Source organism: Phoxinus phoxinus, assembly GCF_949152265.1.
Source record: "Phoxinus phoxinus genome assembly, chromosome: 4".
NCBI classification, from domain to species: domain Eukaryota; kingdom Metazoa; phylum Chordata; class Actinopteri; order Cypriniformes; family Leuciscidae; genus Phoxinus; species Phoxinus phoxinus.
Window position 1 is genome coordinate 24,773,980 of NC_136879.1, and position 25,262 is coordinate 24,799,241.

At 38.4% G+C, this 25,262-nt stretch overlaps 1 protein-coding gene across 22 annotated transcripts in view; it reads left to right on the plus strand.

Annotated features, from left to right (window-relative positions):
* The first annotated feature begins 289 nt into the window (after nucleotides 1–289).
* msi2b (musashi RNA-binding protein 2b) overlaps nucleotides 290–25,262 on the plus strand; it is a 245,566-nt gene continuing 220,593 nt past the window's right edge. For all 22 annotated transcript variants that reach the window (XR_013797153.1, XR_013797154.1, XR_013797155.1 and 19 more), the window contains exons 1-5: nucleotides 290–562; nucleotides 829–869; nucleotides 1,098–1,179; nucleotides 2,587–2,671; nucleotides 7,482–7,523. Coding sequence is in view for 16 of the 22 variants with exons in the window: in XM_079609469.1 (XP_079465595.1) it covers nucleotides 501–562; nucleotides 829–869; nucleotides 1,098–1,179; nucleotides 2,587–2,671; nucleotides 7,482–7,523 (312 nt within the window). In the remaining 6 variants the exon portion in view is untranslated. The remainder of the gene's footprint in view (nucleotides 563–828; nucleotides 870–1,097; nucleotides 1,180–2,586; nucleotides 2,672–7,481; nucleotides 7,524–25,262) is intronic.

Consider the following 25,262-nt stretch of genomic DNA (forward strand, 5'->3'; position numbering starts at 1 on the left):
TTTGATGTCATTTCATTCCTGTAGTAGAGGTTCTATCTGTTCTGACTTAAAAAAAATCTGTTTATTGTTTGATGCATTATAATAATAATAATACAAAATTGGCCAACTAAAAGAAAAAGATCACTGAACTTTGCTAATCCTATTCTGGAACTAGAATATTATATCATACACATAATCAGATGTGTATCACTCAGATAGACTTTCTTTAGAATTGTTTACAATGCTTCCGCTACGCTTGTGTGTATACGGTGATGTGACAATAAAAGTGATGCGATTTGATCTGATCCCCATGCTCTGAGCCCGGGTGGGCGGGGCCATGCTAATGACGTCAATGGAATGGGTGAGGTGACGAGCCCCTTCTGCGCTCCGCCCCGTGTGGGTGACGGGAGGGGGAGCCAGGCAGAGCTGATCCCACGTGTGACGCTCGCATTCCCGGCTCAGTAATATTCTCTTAGCTCTGACAGTGTGTGTGTTAGTTACTGGCCATAGTTGGGTTAGCCATGGAGGGAGACGGGAGCCAAGCCACATCTGGAAGCCCTAACGATTCGCAACACGACCCGGGGTAAGCCAGAACCAATCCTGACAGCACTTGACTTTTTTTCTTGTGTGTTTTTCTCCGGTGAGCATGTTTTAAAAAGGCTCTTCCGGGTGCACGCAACTACTACACCTTTGTTTGATGTATATTAGTGAGCACAGCCCGCCGGGGCTCAGTAAACACACACCGCTCTGCTTTGCCTTCGTTTAGCTCTGCTTTTTTTGTCGCTAGCTACACGTCAAAATGGCCGATCTGACATCTGGACTCACTTCTGCTGTGTTTTCCCCTTACAGTAAAATGTTTATCGGTGGCCTCAGCTGGCAAACTTCACCAGGTAAGAGACCGATGGTTCGCTGTCATTTGCGCGCGTTTGTCGGGCTGTGTGTTGTGTTTCTTTCATTGTATCCAGCGTGGCGCGCGCTGTGCGGGATATGTGCCGTCATTTGAAGTCCTCTATTCGACCCCTGTTAGACATCCAGGGGGGCGTTTAATTTACAAACTGGTGTGTAACGCACGAATGCATTGCTTATATGTGCTCTTTTCTTTCTGTTTTGTTCCACAGACAGCCTTAGAGACTATTTTAGTAAATTTGGAGAAATCAGAGAATGTATGGTGATGAGAGATCCCACGACAAAACGCTCCAGGTAAAAAACAAACAAACAACAATGTTGTGTTTTTAAAACCCCTGTCACTTTGAGGTTTTTATTCTGAGAAATGAACTGTCGATTTTGCCCGTGCGCTGTTATTCGGCTGCTATGCGCTTTTGAAAAGACTGGATCGGTGTGTTTCTGGATAGGATACAGTTTGACATTGATTTGGGATTCTTCATGTTAAAGCAGCAACTGGCTTTAATAAACGAGCGGTTAATGCGGTCGCATGTGTTTTGACTTGACATTGGCACGTTAATGGCTTTTTCACACTTGTCGTTCTTAACCCTGTGTTATTTTGTTTCGTGTTTCACACTGCTTATAGCCTACTTTACCCTGGGTTAGTAATTAATCCTGCGCTCTGTCAGATTGTGGGATTTGATACTGTACGCTAGCGTTATATTTGCATATTCATGAGGATAAACACGTTTATTGGACACTTTCAGCACGCGACCTGTTTTTATATCTGAGGAGATGTCGCCACGTAGATTCCATCTAGTTGGAAACGTAACGTTACTGGAAAAAAATCCATTCTCTTCATCGGTACAGTTAAAAACAATTGCTTTCCTCAAACATCGGAATTAAACAGCGCGTGAAAGTTTCGGCGAATGTAGCATCAATCCGTACGATGAATATTCAATGATGTAAGCACCAAAGCGGTTTATGATTGGTGGTCTATTGCTAAACAATTTGGGTAAATTGGCAGATTTTCAAAACCGATGCTACTAACCGCCTTTAAAATTAAAAGTTTGAAACGATTCTTTACCTCAGTTTAAAACCGGCCTTTACCCGGGGTTTAAAAACGCGTTAACCCAATTTAGGTTACCCAAGATTAACTGTGGTGTGAAAAGTCCTTATGTGTCCTTGACTGACACGTTATGGCAAACGTTTATCTGAAATGTTTCGTCAACCAAGTTCATGTTAAATAATATAATAGGGTGAGCATATTAAAGGGATATTTCACACGGAAATTCTGTCATTGTTTGTCCTGTGAAACAAAGGAATTGTTGGGGACTGACAGTTTCAGTCACCATTCACTTTCATTTGCATCCCCCCCCCATACATGGAATAGTGAATGGTGACTGAAGCTGTCATTCTACACATTCTTTTATGTTCCTCAGACGAATGAAAGGGTTCCTCATACAGGTTTGGAATGACATGACGGTTAGAAAATTATGGCAGTTTTTTAATTTTGATGTGCTCTGATGTACTCAGTCTTGTCCTTGACGCACTGTATATTTCTAAGGTAACATGTTATTGTAAATGTTATAGATACAGAAGTTCTTGAAGCGTTCAATAATAGAACCAAATGGATGTGTTAACAAGCTTAGCAGTCAAACACGTGTAACCCATCGCTGTCAGCTCCTAATCTATGTCTGTGTTTTTGTTTGTTTTGTTTTCCAGGGGATTTGGCTTCGTTACGTTTGCTGATGCGGCCAGTGTAGATAAGGTCCTAGCTCAACCTCACCACGAATTAGACTCAAAGACGGTATGTTCTCTTCTATTTGCATTTATTTTTTGTGAAGTGCTGCTTAAACTTGCTTGTGTCTGTGACATTCAGTGGCTAAAAGACACGCAGTCTCCTATCATATCTCTTCCCGGGTCGAGGCACTCCGCAGCATTTGTCATTGTACCACACACACAACAGCGGGGCACTTGACATAAATAAGTAGCCGGATAATTAGTCATGTCTGCCTCACATGCCTCAACGGGATTTAACCCCTTGCTTGCCAGACCAGGGCTAGGGTACAAGGGGTTAAACCCCATTAAGGTTTGTGGGCATGAAGGGACTAATTACCTGCTGTGTAGTTAGATTGTGACACCAGCCGTGATCCGTGTCTATTGTGACGTAAGACTTGTAGTGACGTAGTGTTTTGCACTCTTCTTCATGACTGAATTTTCCAGACAGATCTCCAGAAGTTGCTCAGGGCAAGGATGCATTTTGATGCAAGGTTGCATGCATGAGTTCATTCTAAACCTTGCTGACTAGAAATGTTTATGTGCATGTGACGATATTTACATAGTAAAATAATTTAATTTCATTGTTTCTTTTTTTTTACTTTCAAAGTATTTTTAGAGTTATGTGGATATTTTGTCATTTGTGGTGCAGGTTAGTGTGTGCACTGGTTTACCCATTCCATTATTATACATTTAATTATTATAAATTCAACTTATTTCTTAATGTGTAATTAGTTATTGATTTTAAAAATTTGTATTTTTCTTATTTATCTTTCAGTTGTTTTTTGACTTTTTTTTTCATTTTAATGTGCACTACTGTACTCTTGTCCTTGACGCACTGTATATTTCTAAGGTAACATGTTATTGTAAATGTTACAGATATAACATTTCTTGAAGCGTTCAATAATAGAACAGAATGGACGTGTTATCTTTCAGTTGTTTTATTCATGCCCGGAGTTTGCTGTTTCGACATTAAAAGGTGCTGAAAACATGAAAACATGAAATAAAGCTAAATTTTAGAATATGTAGTAATATTTTTTTGTACATTTTTTTTAAATAAAGATTCTAATTTTTAAAAAAGATTTTGAAGTGTCTTTTTACCTGTAGAGGTTAGGTAATTATATAAATATTAGTATTTTATATTCATTATATAGCATTGGATTCTTATAAAACAGTATTTAGGAGTTGAAGTAATGTATATTATATTATTTACATTATTTTACATTGCCCATGTAGGCTATATTTCTGTCAGCAAGAAATGGGTTTACCTTCTTCGGCCTTACCTGTTTGATAACCTAAATCCAAGCAGAAATGCATTTAGTTTTGCGTGTGACACTGAACCCCAGGATAAGCAGACGCTCTATCAGTAAAGTTAATGTGGATTCCCCCCCCAATAAAGTCACCATCTTTCCTGTTTGTAGATGCAGCTGCTAGTTACCTGTAGGAGTCCAGAGTGAAAGAGCCTTTTATTTGGGATAGCTAGGGTGTGGACAAATACCGCCTTCACTGGCTTATTTTAATGGATGCCATGTCGCTGCAAGTTCATATCAAGAGACGGACTGTATTTAAAGGTGTTCACAGAGGTTCTTAACTTCCCTCGGGAATTTTGTAGCTAATACTCTTCTCCCAGAACACTACATATTGGCATTCCCAGTGCCTCCCATTAAAAAAAAGGGGTTAATTCTGTGATAAGATTGGTATTAGAATGGTTTTTCTGTTACTATAGCTAGTTGAGTATGAAAACTTTGTTGTAAATATGTTTTTTTAAAAGACCCTTTCAAATATAATGTAAAATTTAAGAGGGAAATAATCCTCTGACTTTATTTTGACATTGAAAACTTTTTTTATCATTGGTTTAAGAATAATGTGTATGCGTAAAGCTGTAAAACCCAATCTGAGGTTACGAGTTTCAAGTTGTGCTGATTAGATTAGATCAGCTGGCTAATATGGTCAATAGCAGATTAACCCGTTAAACTGTTTATTACCCACCTAAAGCCGCAGATATATTACTGTTGATCGTTTGCTTAAATCCAGCAATTGTGCAAATGTTAATTTTCAATCATAATTTAGCACAGCAGGTGAATATTCGCCACCTCTCTTGGTTCCGTGCCCTAAATGTGTTTAGAAATACAGGTGTGCTATTCGTTATCTCACTCTCTGCCAGTTTGGCCTTGACTGATGTAAGATGAAATGCCTTTAGGAGGCAGAACATTTCTATCTTGTTAATAAAATAATAGTACATTTTATATGTTAGTGTTGCACTAGTCCAAAAACATGTAATTCAGACATCAAAAATGGGCCGTTTAGATTACATAATCACACACACATGGGTAACTCTAGTATTCTTTGTAAAAAGTGGGTCAAGGTTTGACGTTTCAAATGCTCTTGAATGGCTGAGGGAAGAAAAAAAGAAAGCTAGTGTTAGCAGCGATTGAGATCATGTGGACACACACAGTAGCGGCTGGTGCTAAAGCAGGAGATTACTGAGCTGTGGGTAGTGATGTCATCGCCAGGGTTGGGGCGGTCGTGTCATGACTCCAACTGGAGACCAGGAGCTGGGAGGAAGTTGCACTGGTGGAGGTTTAAGAACAAATTCAAATTGGCCTCGCAGTTGAAAGATCTTGCTTTTGATATCTATAATAGAAGAAATATTACTGTTTTTAAGTATTACTGCTTTAAAAAATATCACGGCATGATCTTTTAAGTCACCAATGCCTGTTTTCTTCGGCCTTGTGTTTATAGGCTTGTCCTATTGAATATTTTTGCATGTTTTTTTTTTTTTTTGCATATGTTTTTAATAAATTAAAGAAAAGAAAAAACCCCCCCCACCCAAATGACAAATAAATACCACTAATAAATATTTAATACTTGAATGGATATTCAGTTATTTGTTTAAGCTTTTATTCATTTGCATTTCATATGGGTGTTATATTACAGATTGACAATGTTTGAGTACTTAAAGTAAGTGTATATATACAGCTTTAACATTTTTCATTTGCGTGTGTGTGTATATATACTGTATAGGCCTATATATTAAAATAATTAGCTCATTTAGAATTATATATTTTTTTAGAAAGTAACTGTAGTGTCATCCTCCAGGCCAGAAAGACATTTTTATTGCTTTGTCTATTTTTATTTATTTACTTACTTTTTTTTGCAGTTTCCTGTCCAATCTTTTTGTCACTTTTGAAGAGTGTAAATGGACCAAAGAAAACACAAACGGGGATATTCTTGACACACTTGTTTCACATTTGATTAAAAGCTGTGTAATCTGCAAATCTGAAGGCCTGGGGTGAGAATTGCATTGTGTATTGACAACTGAGAGACTGCTGTCGGTTTCTCTAAAAGCAATCTGTTTTAGATTAAACACTTTTCTGGATGAATTAAGTATAACACAACAGCATCATTTCCCACCAGAAAGGATTTTTAATTTTTATTTTTTTGCAGTACATATTGCAATTCTCTTCAGGTCAAATTAATTTACCAGGAGACCCTCTCCTTCATATTTCACCAAAAAATGTTTATTACATTTTCTTTTTTTTCTTTTTGCATGCTGCCACATTTCCAACACAATTCAGCTTTTCTTTTTCTTACCATTTATAAGAAGTGACAAAGCATTCAGACGTGCGGTGTATTCAAGAGCAATATAGCACTAATGGACCTTTTTCCCTCGAGTTATTTTTCCATTTAATGAGAGTGCAGAAGCAAGTCTTTGAACTGTTTTTGTTCTCGCATGCATGATTATCTACCGTCCTATCCTTCTAGTTCTCTGGCTGCCCAAGCTCTCGGCCTATGTGCTAAAAAGAGGGACTGTTGTTGTAGTCTATGAATGTTTAAATGACCAAAGCCAACATCTTGCTCAACAGCAGGTCGGCCTGCATCTCACCTATTTTGCTACGCTATATATATTTATTTATTTGGAATGTGAATAAGTGATGTTCGCTAATATAAATGAAGTCTAACAAGTCAGCTAGTGGAAATAAATAATACCAGTTTATCACAATCTCTCAAAATTTCTTTTTAGCATTAGAATCATCCATATTTTGCAGTATGTATAATGATTCAAAGATCGATAGGAGGAAAAAAAAGTCTTGATTGCAATTGGCGTATTTATGTTGTTGATTTATCCTCCGGGGGAATCTGTTATTATTAATATCCAGGATGAATCTGGTTCAGAACCCCTAGCGGTTTATGTAAATTACAAATGCTCTTGATCATGATGTGTGCGAAACTGCATTTCGTTTGTAATGTAATAAAATCAAATAACATAGCTTATCTAACCAATAAACCTAATGATGTCCTATCACATGGCCAAATGCATTCTAGGCAGAGCAGAGCGGTACAGCGGCCGAGAGAGTCACCCATAATAATGATAATCCCTCAGGGGGGGGGGAGGTTGTGGACGTATCGATCTAATGCCCTGTCTTGATTCTCCGCAAATCTACAGCTCTCGCTAAAACAGCTCCCGTCATGCGGGCCTGACCTCCCCCGAGGCCAGCGCACTTCTTCAGTGAGTCTTTGAATTATCTCCGGTGTTCTATAAAGCCACCTGTTTATTTATGTTGTAATCGAGTAATTATGCTCTAACCTGTGTAAGGTTTTTATTAGATTTTGTCACACACAGGCCTCATGCAACCAGCATGTAATAACTAGGCGAGATTACACACGAGACATGGAGCATTGCATCATGATTAATGCTATAATTTCCATGAAGGTTATCGAGTAGTCGCAGCACATTGCTGGCTTTTTCTAATACTTTCTAATTTTCCTCTTCACGTAACAGCATCATGAGTTCAGTTTTCTCATATTTCCTTCTCTCCTTTTTTTTGTGTCTCATTTAGATTGATCCTAAAGTTGCCTTTCCAAGACGCGCTCAACCCAAGGTAAGAGCTGTTTGCTTTTGCTCTCTCATGCCGAGCCACTTTACATTTGCAAGTCTGCTGTGTATTTGTTAATAGTGTGAGAGGGCCAATGTTTTTTGCTGAATTTGGCCTTTGATAGAGTTCGAGTTGAAGCTGTGATGTTACGTTATGGTCCGTTGCAGTCTGGCTGGTGTTATTTTCCAGGCTAACTATGACTTCTCTGTGTCACAGTACAAGGAGAGACTGTTTAATTGTTGTTTCAAATGTGAGGAATTCAGATTTTTTTTTTAATTAGCATGGCTGGGTATGAACCCGTAGAACTATCACGGAGAAAATATTGAATTATCGCTGCCTTGTTGAGCGTGAAGGTTGTTTTTTTTTTTTCATTTTTGGGGGCTTGAGGTGGGATGGTGATTAACTTGCCTTTTTTAGCATCGCTGCTTGCATGTAAGATCATTAGAAAGGAATCTTTTATAAAAAAAGGAAGGAAAGAAAAAAAAAACTAGAGGATAATTTTGCCCTCAGCTGTGGAATCCAGAGCATTAAATCCCTCGTTTGAATCTTGTCTCAACAAGACATTTTTTTCTTTGTACAGCCGAATATGTGTGTGTGTTTTTATGGTATCTAACGTCCTGCTTCTGCAAGCCATGTTGGCAACGAACTTCCGACAGCCTCTTCGCTTCAGACTGCACTGTCAGCCAGATGGTCTGTGCCCCAGATTTTGTGTCTGCCGTGCAGCCGTTGCTTGGCCTCTCAGGCAGAGCTGGGACGGCCCCCCCTGGCTCCGCTACGGGCCACCAGCGTTTTTTACCCAAGAGGAAAGGTGCACCGATCTGAGATCAGCTTAGGTGTGTTCTTTTTCGAACGAATGCAGAGCAGGATGGCAGACGGTCCTTGGTCAGAGCAGGCTGGGGAGGAGGGCTCGTGGGGTGACAGGTGTCCATTGCACACTTGTCTGGCTAATTGATATAAAGAACTTTTTCGCTTCATCCAGGGCTCATTGGAGGAGAAAAGGTGCACTCGTTTTCTCGCTCTTGCGCGCATACGCATGCCAACGAGGCCGGTCCAAATGCAGGCCGCAGGGCCCCGGGCCTAATGCTGTTTCTTGGCTCGGGTTAGACACGGGATGAATAGGAGTATTAATACGGCCAGGCTCCAGTAGCAGTTAGACTGCAGCCCTGTGGATGATTGCTCAGAGCCAGGCACATTGGCAAATAATACCTCTAATGCAAATACATAATTATTTCCAACCATGTCCTGTCAATGGGATAGGCATTATTGCGCCATTGGAAGTTGCCAGTAGTTACTGCGATTCAGATTCATCCGACTCCACACTTGGATTTAAGAACAAACCAGCAGTAGATAAACATGAAGATCCAAATAGAAAACTAAGGAAACAAAAGCTCAGACCTCCTTTTTTTTTTTTATCTCCCGACGAAAGCACTAAAAGGAAGTGGGGATTTGTTTTTGCACTGATTGTGTTAAACAGCGCAGAAGTTTACCACAGGCGGAGGGCGAGATTGCTTTTTCGCCCTATTTGTGATTGGGCTTGTTGTTTCACACTACTTTTCCCCAACATGGCTCTGCATGTCCTGACAAGATTTTAATTGATATTGGGATTGAGGCCACTTTTGGAAGCGAATGGATTTTCGCAGGTCTGATATCGCCCTCCGAGAAAACTGTTATTTTCATCAACCCTAAGTCTGCATAAGCCTTCCAATCAAGTTACTGATGCTTCACCAGCTGTAGTGCGTTTTTAACAAGCCTCTAGGTGCATTAATGCGATGGACGATCATCTGTATGTGATGGGCCATTTGTTTGCTGCTGATTCTTGTCCTTTCTCATTGATCATGTTTGGAGGCCGCTCCATCTCCAGTTGCTAATTTAGTGGACTCGTATTTATCTTCAAGACACTTGTGAATGAAGAATTACCTTTCCGAATAATTGATTTCAAAGCTGTTTATGTCCTTCAATAGGTTCACAGTTTAGAGGAAAAATGCAGTCACGTTGCTGAACATAACTAGATGACAGTGTTGGGGATACTATAGCTTGTCAAATTACTTGGTATTTAAAATACTTCAATTATACAGTCAAGTTACTATTTTGAAAAACTATTTTATTTATTTATATATAGAGGTCGACCAATAGTGGATTTTACCAATAACGATAACTAGGTTGGACCACGCTGGCCGATAACAGATTAATCAACTGTGACATTTTTCTTCATCACTAACTCCATCTTTGCTCGGAAAATGATAGAAAAGGATTCTCATTTCCCGCGATAATAAAACAAAGTAGCATAATTAAATAAATTAGTAAAAAAGTAGCTAAATAAATATGTAAATCAATGATTAAATAAGCAAACTATTCCTATAAATGTCAGATAATAATTATACCAGATAATCAGATAATATAATTATCAGATAAATCTTTTACTTTAAAAGATTCAGCTTTTTCAGTTATCAGTTATTCAACTAAATTGTAAAAAATAACATTTTATATTGATTTCGTATTTTACATTAACGACACTTAAAAAATATAAAGTAATTTATACATTCTGTAAAAGTTTAGCCAGGGGGGCTTCTTACCCCAGGTAGCGGGCCAACTTACCCCAGTAGTGGGGTAAGATGGCCTCTGAATAATTTTACATTTTGTTCTATAACAACTAAATTAGCAAATGTTTCTACTAATTCCTGTAAAAACATATTGGCTGATGCATCATCATCCTGCACATGCTAAACTTATATTTTACATGTGTTACAGATTAAAAGTAAATGCACATTGTTCTTTAAGGGGGGCATCTTCCCCCATGTTACCCTACTTCTTCATTTCTATTCTGTCAAAAGTATTGCCTGACTTGAGTCTTTTGGTACAGCTAGGAGGTTAGGAGAACTAGTTTGAACGTCTGTGTGTATGCATGTCCAAATCTTGAGTGTGGACGTTACCATCCATTTCTGCCCCCTGGGCTTTCGTTCCCTGCCTCTGGCTGCCAGCCTCTGGTTTTTCTGCCATTAAAAAAAGAATGTGTAATTTTTGCTGAGACTAGTTCAAAACTAACACTGTTAGACACTGCTAAATGAGTTTGCATTCAAAGATCAGAGCAGCCACCTTTGGGTCCTTAAATTTGATTTCTCAGGAGTCTCACCAATCTTTGCCAAGCCAGTGGCTATAATCAGACACATTATCTACCAAAATGGGAGCTATGCTTGAAGTACAGCCATGTTAAAAGGCCCAGCACACAACATAATGCAATCCTTCAGCTCTAGCAACACAACTCACAACCAGCCTGAGTGGAAATGTCCTGGCATTTACCGCCCATAAGTGCTGTCAAAACAATGGCTAAGCAAAAGCTACATCCCCAGTTCCCTCGTTTCTCGCAAACCGCCTAGCACGGGACTGACAGAGGAGCGAGAGAGCGCGTGTTGGAGCTGAAATTGAGTTTACCCTTGTATTATTTTAATTTCCTTTCCATCCTACATGGCATGGTGCTGTTTTTCCTCTCACTCTCCTTCCCTCCCTCTCGCTCTCTTTGTCAGTTTTTGAGTGTGTAAAAATATTTGCACCTAGTGTACTGCGAAACAGCGAAGCTGTCGGGTCCTGTGGTGCGGGCTCTCGGGGAGAGGCACACGACTAAGTGTGAAAACTCCAGGCCAAGTTTTTAATGAAGTCCAATAGGTGGTGCCATGTGAAGTGGCGAAACCACATCTCAGCAAATGTTTTCTCGCTCTTGGGGAGAGAAGAGTGGCACCGATAGGCCACTGACTCCAAACAACCCTGCCGCCAATTAAAAAGCCCGGCTAACACACGGCTCAATCAGTCTTCGCGGGTTCCGTTGATCGTCCTTTCATTTCCGCAGCCATAGTTCTATGCTGACAGCTTGGCAAAGCAGCTCTCTTTCTCTTTTGAATTTTCTGCAGGTGTTTCTTTTTCCCCCACGTGGGCTGAGAAAACGGATTTGATAAAAGGGCCTTGGCTAAATCTGTTGTAGATATATTTCAGTGTGGCTTGATGTAAACATTGCATAGACGTTCCATGATGAAATGTTTTGATGCAAGGAACAACAGAGGAAAAAGGTTGTGGATTGAGAGAAAGGATATCCGCCTTATTGTTCACCTTGCACTAGAGCTGCTGATTTGGACTAGAATTCTAATTGTCATTAATTTCTTTAAATTTTAAATGCGGTTATTATTTTGCATTGTTGTGAACACTCCATTATAATAAGCCAAGTTTTTTACGCTACATTGATTGCACTGAGAGCGTATTGTTGTTGCACCGTTGGTGATATTACACCATCTACATGGCAAAGGTGAGACATTAAAGTGAATCCACATTTTTTTCAATGCATTTTTAAGAGCGCATACCAATCATACTTGCATTTATTCTGATAATTGAGTGACTTGAGAAAGCATTTATGCATGAGTTAATTTATAATTGGTATGAGATGAATTTAAAAATAGGCTAATCATTTTATGTGCACTGCCATTTAAAAGTTTGGGGTCAGTCTTTATTTTTATTTTTGAAAAGTCTTATTTTCAACATGCGTTTATTTAAAAAAAAAATACAGTAAATAGTAATATTGTTAAAAATGAATACAGTTTAAAATAACTGCTTTTAGGGGTGAGCGATATGTCACCATGATCTGCCTTTGAAAAGAGATTTTTTAGTATCATGCTACAACGCAGTTCAGTATCAGTTGCAGTTCTGGCACCCCCGTCCCATCAAACTGCAATTTGAATGTTTGTATAACTCAGTTTTAGCTATTTGAGTGTAAATTATTTCATAAGTTTGATTAATAAATTGTAATAATTTATTTATGTTTTAGGAGAAAACTCACAATTTTTGGTTTTGGCCCAGAATTTTCATTTGGGTGCATCCCTGGTATCAGTATATTGGGTCCGTGTATATCTTAAAGTGACAGCAGCCTACACTGCTGGCTGTGTCATCATTGATGTTAATATCAACAGAATACAGAGAAAATGACTCACTCTTGACTGAATAATTCAGTAGCTTTAAGAATCAGTGTATATTTAATTAATACAGTGAAGCCTATTTAGTGTTTTAATTTATAGCGTTTGTCTATTCAGTTTCTTACTTTAATGTACCTGTTGTTGTTTAAAATATTGATTCAGTTTATTTATATTTCTATCTTCTGTTGCATTTGTCCTGGCTATTATTTTGCATCTATTTTTTAATAACAAAGATAAAATAATGTTTTTTTCTCCATTTGGCCCCCACCCCTACTTTGGCCTAAATGGTCTGTAATTCTTTTTTATTTAATTTTTTTTGTTAACTTTTTAAAATCAGTTTGGCTTTAATGCTCAGTGACTTGCAAAATGGTCTTAAAACCCAACATTAAAACAAATCATATTATATTTTCTGCCATATCGCCCAACCCTAACTGCTTTATATTTTATAATAATTGGAAATTTATGATTAAGCAGTCATTACTCCAGTGTTTTCAGTGTCACATGATCCTTACTTTTTAGAAATTTGTATTATTTCTGAATTAAGTTTGGATTTGGGCAAGGGGAATTGACTCTAGACCAGCCTTACATACTCTGCCTTGGTCACATGATAATATCGAATACGCTAGTTTCGCCTGTACTTTTCTCTCTCTCTCTGAGGAATCTGAGGAATCTTCTCCCCTCCTAGCCTGGTGACTGAGAGCAAGGCTGGTGCGTTCACATGTTTATAGAGGAGAGCTCAGTACCACTGTGGCCGGCCCAGCACTAACTGCTGTTGAGTGACACTAATGAGGAGAACAGGCATGCAGGAAAGGGAAGGAAACAAGCTCTTCTGGACATGGCCATTGACAAAACCCCTTTAAGATCTCACCACTCACTGAAATCTTTCCCAAGACCCCCCACCCCCCCTCCAGACTTCCCTTCTCAAAAAGACACATCTCTCAATTAGCATGGCTCGGAGAACATGGCGCTTTGGTGCTCTTCCTTTGATTTGTTTTGATTAGCAGGATGTGAGGGATCTAATTGAATCCTGTTCTAGACGGTATGGCAACACGCCTCTTGTCGAGCCAAAACAACAGAGAATAGACTGAGACAGGGGTCAAGACGCATTCAGCACTTGCAAATTTGAATCGAAAGGTGTCTGTGGTTTAACTTTTTACGTCAGACATGACGAAGGTGGATTTCCGTGCCAACTTCCACAGCAACATTCCATGAGTAGGGTACACTGTTGTCCCATTGTTTTTTTTTACAGGCAAAAATCAAATGTTTTTTTATTAGACATGTCAGATAAATTTCATTTTAAAAGCCAAAAATGTTAATATATGTCCCACTTTTTTTTCGATTCACATTCTGAAGTGATGAGAAGAATGTGAAACCCCCCCCCCAAAAAAAACATTAATTTCATACTTCAGTTCACATCATTCATCAGTCATACTTTAGTTTTAAGAGTTTAATGCCCTATTTTGCACCCTATTCATGGAAAATGGCAGCAGATATTTGTGTTGGCTGTTGTTGTTCTTCTTTCCTCATTTGTTCAGGCTCACTACCTATTCAGAGGTAAACTGATACACACAGGCCTTTCACAAATGGTGGTAATCAATAGCAAATCACTTTGTCTTTCTTCTATGAAAGTTAACTAAAAAGTTCATTTGCAGACTGTGGCTTAATGCCAGTTCTGAAAACACGAAAATATTTTTCTTAGGTGATATTTCTCGCCCAGTTACTATGTGGCATTAACTGAGTAGAAAGAGTAGCAATAAGACAAAGAATCGTGCTCTGCCTCCCAGCTAAAGACACCATGTGAGCTGAACCAAATGCATTTTTGACCATTTTTAACACCAGTGCTTAACCTGGTCTTGCAGATATTTTAAACTGTTTACAATAACCACTCACTTTATTTCTGATCGGTTGGTCATGTCATAAGCCCTTTTTATACCTGGTTTTAACACGAGTCTTCAGTGACCACTTGTTTAGATTTTGTGTGTCAGTGAACAGAAGATGTTCCATGCACATTGAATGAATGAGGGATTTACATAGTGTACTACTGTACTTTGTACTACTGTACACCCAAACTAATTTACAATCATGTCAGGGGATCTCTCCTCGGCCGTTACCAGTGTGCAGCATCCACCTGGAAGCGACGGCAGCCCCAGTACAACAGCGCCAGTGCGCTCACTACCACACACCAGCTATACAGTAGGTGGAGAGGAAAGAGAGTGATTGAGCCAATTCAAAGGATGACTTTAATGGTTGATCCATAACTCTGCTGATATTTGGCATTTAATAGTTAGAATTTGCCAATAAGCTTTTCTGTTTGGCCTGTTAAGACTTTTATTTTGCCCTGCAGAGTTGTGGTATAGCAATGGTATCAAAGAACAGAATATAAAAAAAAATATTTATTTATTTATATAAATTATTCATTATGTAATCATTTAAATTTATTAAAGTTTTAAAAAATATATATTAGTAAATAAAATGGTATTTTTGCACCAATGTTCTTTTTCAGACGATTATATATATATATATATATATATATATATATATATATATATATATATATATATATATATATATATATATATTATTATTTTGGTTTTGCACCTCATTTACATATGTATTTAGTTCTGACTGCTCATGATCAGTCAACCAAGATGAATATTAATATCAGGTGTGAAGAGGGTGTTCTGATTTGTTTTGTCATTCCTCGCCTGTTCTTGTGTATGAACATATTTAGATTTGAAAGCACAGATAACTCACTTTGCAGTCTTCATTACATTTGCTATCTCATCTCTTGTTTTTATTTCAAGTTTGATAGAAGTCATAAAAAATAAGACAATACAGTAATACTTCAGGCCAGCTTTGACTTTGCCTTGGGCTGTCAGGCCTGGAAGCATGTCAACAGCGCAGACAGGTTATTACACTGTGACAAACTCGGTACGGAGCATCCCAGAGCTTTCATTTAGGGTTTCTCCCAGAGTGGAAGGCTGCCAAGTCTGCCAGAGCCCTTGTAGGAGCAGACAAGCTTCCAAATCCGCCCAGTCGACGCTGCAGCGTGCTTCTCTTTGATGCTGCGGTTACCTGCCGTGTCCTATGCACAGTACTGATGTAGCGCTGAGGCTATCGGCCCACACACTCCACCCTCCGACAGCCGGCTCTCGCTGTCTTTCCCTGTCTGAGACCTCATACCAACCTGCCTGCTGCATGGAGGGTAGGGGATTTGCAGCGTTGCAACTGGTATGTAATCGCTATCCTGTTTATTTTGTTTTCTGTAAGGATGCACTGAATCTGATATGCAAATGTTGACCAATATAGACAAGGCCGTATTAGAAGTCTGTGCTATTATGATCTAAAAAAAACTTAAATCAATAGTTTTTGTCAATGTCAAATCAATGTTGCAGTTTCTAAGTCAATTTAGGCATCATAATACACTATGAAATAGGGATAACTCTTTATTTTGAGATTAACAATTTGAGTTAAGGTAAAATAGTCCACTATTTACTTTTACTTTAGTTGAAATCTAAAGCTATCTTTAATAATAACTCTAAAACTAGCATCCACAATTACATTTTTATTATCGTCCGTCCATATAGGGCTGGATGTCAGTACAGATTTCTTGATTTTGTTTTTATTGATTCACAAGCACTTGATTCGATTTTAATTAGATTTTGTTATCAGTTAATTTGAACATTTTCCTAGACCTAATTGTTTGATACTGATTACAAGTGTGGTCCTGTATATAGTGTATATTTATTTATATAAAGCATATACTGCATGCTTTTGACCTTGATGCACAGACTGCAGTCAGACACATGTATTTGTCTGCATTGTTACTGCTTTGACTTGTCGGATATCGACATCCCTGACTCTGTGGAAGCTGTGCTCGCCTCTTTCAGCGTCCGCTACTCTCGGGGTGTTTGTGAAATGAGCGGTCTGTGCAATCAGCGCAGTGCTTTTGGACTCGTTGAAGCTCCTCTGACCCGCCGTGTGTATGTCCTTGTTCAATGATTGTCCTTCAGTTCACTGCAGTGCTCAGCTCCTCTCCTCCACACAGCTCGGCCACTTATCTGACCAGGTGGCTGATATGTTTTCTTTTCTCTTCTCTTCATTTCTCTCCCTTTTTTTCGCTCATTGTTTTTAGTATCCCACTGCAAGGGCACCTTTTTTTTTTACCTTCCACTCAAGAACGCTTGGTTTGCTTTCTCTTTCGATGTCTTTTCGTCTCTCTCCATCCCTTTTTTTTGTCCCACACAGATACAGTGCACAAACCACTGTAATTCACAGGAATGTTGACCAAATTCGAACCATTGAGCAGTGGTCCTCAAGTTTTGTTTCAGGACATCAGATTCTGATCCGTGAACCAAATTTGTTTACACAAAAGTAATGTCTTTGAAATAAATAATTGAAAAGTATTGAAGTTACCACAAACTGCATAGGCCCTACAAATGGCAAAATTATTGACATTGGCTGAATGTAATGAAAATTTCTAAATGTCTGTTGATTTTCAGTGGTTTCATGCACAAGCCAGTAATTCTCCACAACAGATTGTGGTCTGATCAAATTAGTTTATCTTTCAAGTGAACCTGTGTTTAATGTAGTCTGGGTCATATTTCCTTTTACCTTGTGTAATTTTGTTCATGGTTTTTGAGGATGAAGGCATTTCTGGCAACGAGTCCACGTTGATTTGTGTTATGTATAAATGAGTCAAAATCTGCTAAGGGGTAATTAAATGTAGCACATTATGGAAAAATGTATCATATTTTATTGGAAAATTAAACAACATTAAATATCAAACTTTGACAATTGCCTTAATCTTTTAATCAACCGAGAAGACAGTATTTAAATTACATTTGATTTTATAATATATATTACATCAGCATATGAGAGTCAAATTGGATGACTACAGGGACTCGTCTCAAGACCACCTATTTAACAGGTCATCTATTGCCAAAATTTGGAGACGAATAAAATCAGTCACGAATAATTTTTAAAAAATATTAAAATCATACTCTCTCATACTCTTTAGCATGCAGTGTGCAGTATTTGACTGCCTGATCAGTCCGATTCAATTTCAGCGATTGAAGAACAGATTATACTCGTGTGTGTGTGTGTGTGTTATGTATTATGCACGTTATTGTCTCTGACAGACGTCACGTTGAAGTCGCTCTGGCCACAAGTTTCACCCTCTTCTCGGAAAGCGAAGACTCATTCAAAACATCCAGTATTGTGGCTTTTCCAGGAAATGTGTGCACTCCCTGAACCTCTACCTCTCGTAAATCCTACAGTGTATTGTGCACGTTATTTTTTGACAGACATCGATGTTGTGTTATTCAAATGTGGATTTGAAAACAGATGGATCTTAAGATAATAATTATTTCTTAGCCAGCCAGTAATCAGTGAAGTGAGTGTATGTCGTCAGTGTTTTAGTTCTATTAGTCGAAACGACAGTCAGCCTAACATCATGTTTGATTTTTGGGTAATTATAAAACATAGGCCTACTGGATACGTTCAAAAATGCTTTTTGAATAGTTCATTACAATAAATTTGTTTAATATCAAAAATCAAGTAATTGTTTTATCAAGAAAGTAGGCCTAGTGGTTTTTATGTTTTTAATTAGCTTTTATAGCAAAAATCTTTTATTTAAACCCATGAAAATGCAGATCCTGTTAATTACGGTAATAGTGAAAAATCTTTTTAAAAAACTGTTGTTCCATTATTACTTAGCAGATTTTGACTCGTATGTATATATAGATGCACACACCTATCCGTTTCCTCCGTCCTTTTAAAACTTGATTTATTTTCTATTTATGTTACCATCTGAACTATGGATAAATATATGGTCAGTTGAGTTTTATAATTTTCATTTAGCAATTGTTGGCTACCCATTTCTGTGTTGCACCCCACTAGTTGAGAACCACTGCCATACAGGACCTTACTGAGATCCTGCAGTTTTGTTCTCTAAAGGTACATCAAGATATAAATATGCTCATCCGGATGTCTGTGGTTTGTCCCGTGTGGCAGGTCGGCTAGTGTCTTCTATTAGCTGCAGTGTGTGCATGGCTGTCAGTTCCAGGCATTTTTCATTGGCTCTGAATGTGACGAATGATGGACACCCCCCTTCAGAGGCGACGCCTCCTTCAGTTGCATTCTCCCCGCCCTCTCTGGTTAGCTGGAGCCTTTGCTACCGCATGATAAATCTGATGCTAAATTTAGAGGCTGTTTTTCTCGCACAGAGAGAGATAGAGATTACTGGCAGTGAGAGAGTGAAAGACAGAAAGTAAGAGAGTGTGTGTTATGTGTGTCGCAGGCTTGCTATCCACAACAAATCCATTTGCAAAAAGATAACATCCCCCCCCCCCCCCCCCCACCCCCCTCACAAGGGCTATTGTTGTCACTGATTTTCCATTGTGTGATTTATTTATTTGCGGTTATTTTAGCTCTGTATTGTTGCTTTATTTAGTTCAATTCTGTTTAGGAACACAGACTGTTGGTCAGGCCTTTAAGCATTTTTCCTTTTGCAAATCTCATCCGTGAGTCCAATTACATCAGGTCTTTAAAAAAAAAAAGAGACAAAGTCAAAGGGACTTTTTGTAACTAATTGGATTCCAATTCGTCTCATTTGTCCTTTTAGTCAACATTCGCTGTATATACAGTTGAACTAACCTTTAATCTTGCATGCCCAGGTTTAACATTTCTACTTGTTTATTTGGCTGCAGTTATGTAACAGTGAACTTGCAAAAGGCAGGGCTGCATATGCAGACGCAATCCCCTACTTCAGGATTTAGCTTATCCCGTGTGCGCAAGTCCCTAAGAAACCACTTACCTTGATTTTCCACGCTACTGCTTTGGGATTTCATTTGATCTTTAAAAGCAGATGGCACACCAGATACATCTAAGAACAAAACAAATGCCATCTTCCATTCATATTGACCAAAGACACAAATACACTTAGCGTTGCACGTAAGGCACTGCACGAATCGAAGCATCAAACGAAATTAGCCTTGAGCGCGACTGGTTAGCAACAGCTGTTAGCTTCGGCAGATGCACGCTAGGCTTTTGATGTAGGAAGAGAGAGGGTAAAGGGCGATGCTGGGTCTCTCTGAAGTACGCAGGGAGATGGGAACTTGCTGGGGACGTCTTTCCAATGCTGATACAGCTGAAACCACAGGAGGGACAGTGCGCTTGAGACGACTGACCTGCTTTACTCCCCTGTCGCTACATCTACGCCAAAACAAACTCAAGACTCAGTCAGTGTGCTGTGCTCTAATTCACAGGTGTCTCAGCTGACCTATTTCATATCATGGCTGCAGTTGTTTCAAGGGATCGTTCACCCAAAAATGAAAATCTGTCATAATTTGCTCTCCATCATGTTTTTCTAAACCTGTATGACTTGCTTTTCTGCATGGAACAACACAAAAAAGGAATCATCTACCAGAATGTCAAAGCTGCCTATAGTGAAATAGTATTGGTTTTCTATTCTTATTTCTTATTTTTATCTATGTTAAAAAAATATTTTTATCCTGCTTATTGTTTGTGGAAACTAGGATACATTTTTTTCATGATTCTTTGAATATAAAGCTAAAAACAGCATTTATTTGAAAAATAAATAATTTGTAACATTATAAAAGTCTTTACTGTCACCTTTGGCAAAGTTAATGTGTCCTTGCTGAACAAAAGTGTAATAAAATCGTACTTTCCGCAAACGTTTGAATGGTAATGTATTATAAATTACATTATATTTACAATTAATACCAGGCTGACCCTCGCCCCCTTATAATTATTTATTTTAAATATTACGCCCTATTAATAAATAAAATGTTTTTTAATCAATAGAGTTAAGGGTGTGTACAGAATGATGACAGAATTTCATTTTTGAATGAAAGAACGAAGCACCTGATTACGACAACAATCTTGTTGAACACTTAAGTTTTTTTTTTGCCCCACATGGTTTAGAATATGACGCGCTATTTTATTTGAAACCAGCGGAGCTCAAACAATCCCTTATTCAGCAGCAGATTTTTTTATTAGGAATTCTCAGCCCAACTGTCATCACATTTTCCTCTCGGTTTTTAAAATAAATCTCCTGTAGGCCCTCTCCTCTGGTGAACTTACCAAGGCCCATTAGGAGTATGTCTCTGTTGGAGTTGCAAATGGTGCAGGCTTTTATTTTTGGCCCTGTCCTGGCGGATGTGTTCTGTTCTGAGACTGCTAGCTCTAAGATATTGATAGGTCTCTCTTTCTCACTCACGGCCCCAAACACAACACAACACATACAAATTGTGTATTTTTCTCCACTGATTTTGTATCTAATGGATTAAACATGATAAACTTTGACAAAGCTTATTGGGGACTAACCATTTTTTAAATCTGATGTTCTGAATGAACACTTGTGAAGGGCATATTTGTTTTTAATAGTATGGACATCAGCTGAAATTTAGCGCTGTGGCGCACAGGGCCAAGTGTTGTGCTTTCCAGCAGCACTAATTACTCAGACCCTGATGCATTGATACAATAAATCACAATCATTTATCTGTGGCTAGTGTCTGTGATGAATAATTAAGCTAGTTATTAGTAAAATGAACAGCACATTAATTACCCATAGGCCTCCGTCGTTAAAGGTTGCGTCTCGCTGAATATGAAGGCTGCTCTTGGGTGGCTGTTCCTCTGGTATTGACGTATTATGTCTGGAGCTCGTGTTCTAGGCTTCGGGTCTTTAACCTCCTTCGGTTAGAGGAGTTCAGAGTGAAACTTGCGGCCTGTTGGTAATCGACGGAATAATTGGCAATCAATTATGAATGAAACGGAGCCTCTGCACATACATCGCAACATAAAATTTTAATTATCAATCACAGGCAGGCGTGAGTCCAATGGGAGTCTCTGTGTTTTGCGGGTTGTTACAGGACCTATACAGCACTCCTTGGGTCTCAGAGATCCTTGACCCTGTTTTATCGTGAGATGACCTGCTGTCATATGATCTCAACAATACATATATCTCTCTATTTCTCTATCTATCTCTCTATTAGAGGTAGACTAATAGTGGAGTTTACCGATGACGGTAACTAGGTTGGCCCACGCTGGCCGACAACCGATTAATCAACTGATAGTTTTTTTTAATGGATTCTGATTGAAAACAAACATTACACATAAAATAATCCTGAACTTTATTACAAAAATTTAAATCAACTGCTGAACCATGGATGCACTGTACTTTTTAAATATACTAAATATAAAAATATGAATTATACCTTGATCATTCATGATAGTTCATAGTGCGTTAACTAATGTTAAAACTCTAAAATGTAATAGTAAATACATTTATTAACCTTATAAATGTTACAGATAGAGTCTTATTCTAAAGTGTTACCATTTCATATAAATCCAAACAGTCTGCTTGAAGATGGCCATCTTCATATCTCTACACAATGGCCATAGCATTGAAATTAGAGATGTATGTATATTGTATTGTATGTATAACAAAATATGTTTAATAAGCGATCAATCAGTCGACCTCTACTCTCTGTCTTTGTCACTTACTCTTTGTTGTGTATTGATATTTTCATCCAATAAATATAGCAAGTATCAATTAATGGTTTTGTCAGGCTGCATTTTAAACTGAAGGACTATTCCTTTGATATGTCTCATCTTAGTTTTTTGTTTCAATAGGAAGTATGTCAACACATAAATTGTATTGTTCTTTAAATATCGTTCTAAACATCTGTGTTTGACAGTTAGTAATTATTTGGACAGAATGATGTCTAGTTTTAGTTTTAACTTTTTAAAACCAATGGTTGCTTAGATGTCTGTTTTAGCCTGAGTTCATAAGTGCCAGAACAATCTTTTTTGCCCTTAGGTAGAAACACATCTCCATCCATAAGCCTGAAATGCTGAAATGAAAAAGCAGTTAATAATGTAATATAGGAGGAGGACTGAAAGTGATAGAGGGTCCTGCTCACTTCTTTGCCAGCTCTCTGGGCCTGGAGGTGTACAATATCAACTCCCTGCAGTGCACATGGGTCATGTGACCCTGGTTGCTATGTTACTGCATTCGGCTGCAGGTATACTCGCCTAATGGGAAGACCCTTGGAGCAGATAAGTGCCACATCAAGTCAGTTAACAATCAGAGCTGGATCTAGAGAATATCAGCCAAGATCTGAAATCACAAAGTCTGAATGCGCAGGATTCGTGTAATAGTGTTAAATGTGTGTGTGAAGGAACGGCAATTGTGCGCTTGGCCCAAGTCAGAGTGGTTTCTTAAATAATAACATCATTAAAGGAATCACATCATCATTCTTAAGCGATGGTAAGAGCCGTTTTAGCTCCTAGTAATGCTGAGATATGACACCCATACCGGGAAGTCCTCGGTGGATGGTCAATGCATTGTGTGTAATGGGAAAGTTATGAGGATAAATGTCTGTTGAAGAGTGGGCTAGTGCAAGAGCATATAGATATAATGTTCCCAGTGACCATACAGCTGGGATGTAAATGTCTGCTTGAGAGCCGTTATTCATCCATCCATTCTTCTTGCACACGCTTAACTGCGGCTTCGCTGTCGAGTTGAGGGCAGCTGATACCAGTATAGCCTGGGGCAATCTGATCAGGGCCATAGGTGAATAATTATTACTAATGTGCGGTTACCTTCAGGCTTAGACATGTTTGGTAACAGTAGATGGAGATTAGATGGTTATATGGAAGCGAGGAGTTGGGATTTTGCTTCCTTAAATGGTCAGTGTTTGACAGTTCCTTGTGTTAGATGCAACAAAAGCAGAGTTTTGCAAAATGCTTTGCATGCAATGGAAATTGAGTGCATAATGCCAAGTGCCAAGTAAACACACTTTTTTGGCTGGGACCTTAAATCTGCTGGTCCCAAATCAGGAACCACTAACGTCAGGTAATAGCAGAAGCATAATAATATAATCTATACCGTGGTATAATAGCTGTCTGCACAGTACACACGCTACGTTATGTGCATTCAGTTGATTGAATTGATTTTTTTCATGCTAATCTACTCCAGCAACTTTTTCCAGATTTTATAAATTATTGTATTTAAAAAAATATTTTAATACTTTAAATCAAAGCAAATGTGTAATGATCTAAAGATGCTGCGTTAAATTACTTTTATTTTTTTTAAAGCAAATCTGCTCTAGCAACTTCCCCCCCCAAATGTTCTGTATTGTTTTTTTTTATTTAGAAAAATAATTAAATTATTTTGTATGAATGTTATCGGCTTTATTGTCATACTGTGATTGTCTGAAAATGAAGAATTAAATTAATTTTGGATATTAAAATGTTTTCTCAAATAGAGTATTTAGTACCAGACCATGATTCAGCATGTTTATTTTTAGCGCAGATTATGTAGTAGTCAAATACGTCATCATTTTTTCATAGGAGACTTTCAGACTGAGCACCAGCACCATTTTGGCAGAACAGGAGTCAGGACGTAAGACTAACCATCTAGGACTTCAATATTCATACTTTTATTGTGTGCCGTGTTATCATCCCAGTGCATCGATTTGTGTCTTCATCCGTGTTTCTCTCTTCGTTCTTCGAGTACCCTGCTGTGCTGATGCTCCCCACAGCTGTGGCCCCTCTGCCCCGCTGTAGATATGGGCTTGCTGGCCCTCTCTTAATGGCTGTGAGCAGTGGGGGAGATGGGCCGCTCGGGGAGCACTTGTTTGTTGATTGGCGACAGCAGCACAGTCATTGTTTCCACAGCTGCCTCGGTCGAGGTTTCGATGTTCTTGATTCGACCTTGGGGAGTTAGGGCCGTTTGATGCGTCCTCCAAACGTGGACATGGCCAGGCCAAATGCGGCCTGCTTTTTTTATTGCTCGCTTAGGGGTGGACTGCGTGACCAAAATCTTATATCATAATGCAGTTATTTTTGGTAGAAATAGGCTATCATTCTTAAAAAACAAAAGGAAATCCTGCACATTATAAATACTTGGAAAAAAGTCTCATGACCTTCATCAGCCATATACGTACGTATCATTAAATATATCATTCTTAAAAAAAGAAAGAAAAAAACGTCTGGTATCAGTGCAAAAACAGCTTCACATTATGCAAGAATTGATTTGAAAACATTCACACAGCAGTAATGCATTAGACATGACTCAATGTCACTTAATGAAATTAAGATGAACTGAAAGTAACTGTTTGTGTATTTCTTAACGTAGAGCGTCAAAATTAAATTGCTCCCATTATAATCAATGAATCTATTATTTCTTGGTGTCAGATTAAGTTGCATCACAGGTATACCACAGTTAAAAATGGTACAGCAGAATCTCTACCTTTTCACATTATATTCCGTATACTACCCAGCGCTATCGCTTTTATTCCTCAAATTTGAAAATATTACTCTTTTTTTTTTTTTCTTCTTTTTTTTTATCAGAGATGCATGTAAGCCAGTGGTGGAGTTTGAGCAGAAATGTGGTTTACTGTGTGTGCTTTTTCTGTTGGATGCAGTTTGAAATCTCTTTACAGCCCAAATTCCAGTTCAGAACTCTTCCGTTTTGAACGGAGCAAACAAACAACAGCTCGCTATCCTGATTCAGGCCTAAATTGGAAAACAACCAAGTACAGTTGTGCTTGTTCTATTGAAATAGACACCCTACTGAGAACTCCTGACTGAACCTGGAAGTTTAGGAACTCTCATCTCCTCCAGCAACCATTGCTTTGTGTTTGATCAAATCTTGAAAAGCCACAATGAATGTACAGTTTCAGAGAAAATTCATATTCTGCAATTTGGCCTGAAAGCATTTCCGAGTTTCGAAAAAAAAATTCTTCTTCCAACAATAAAGCTA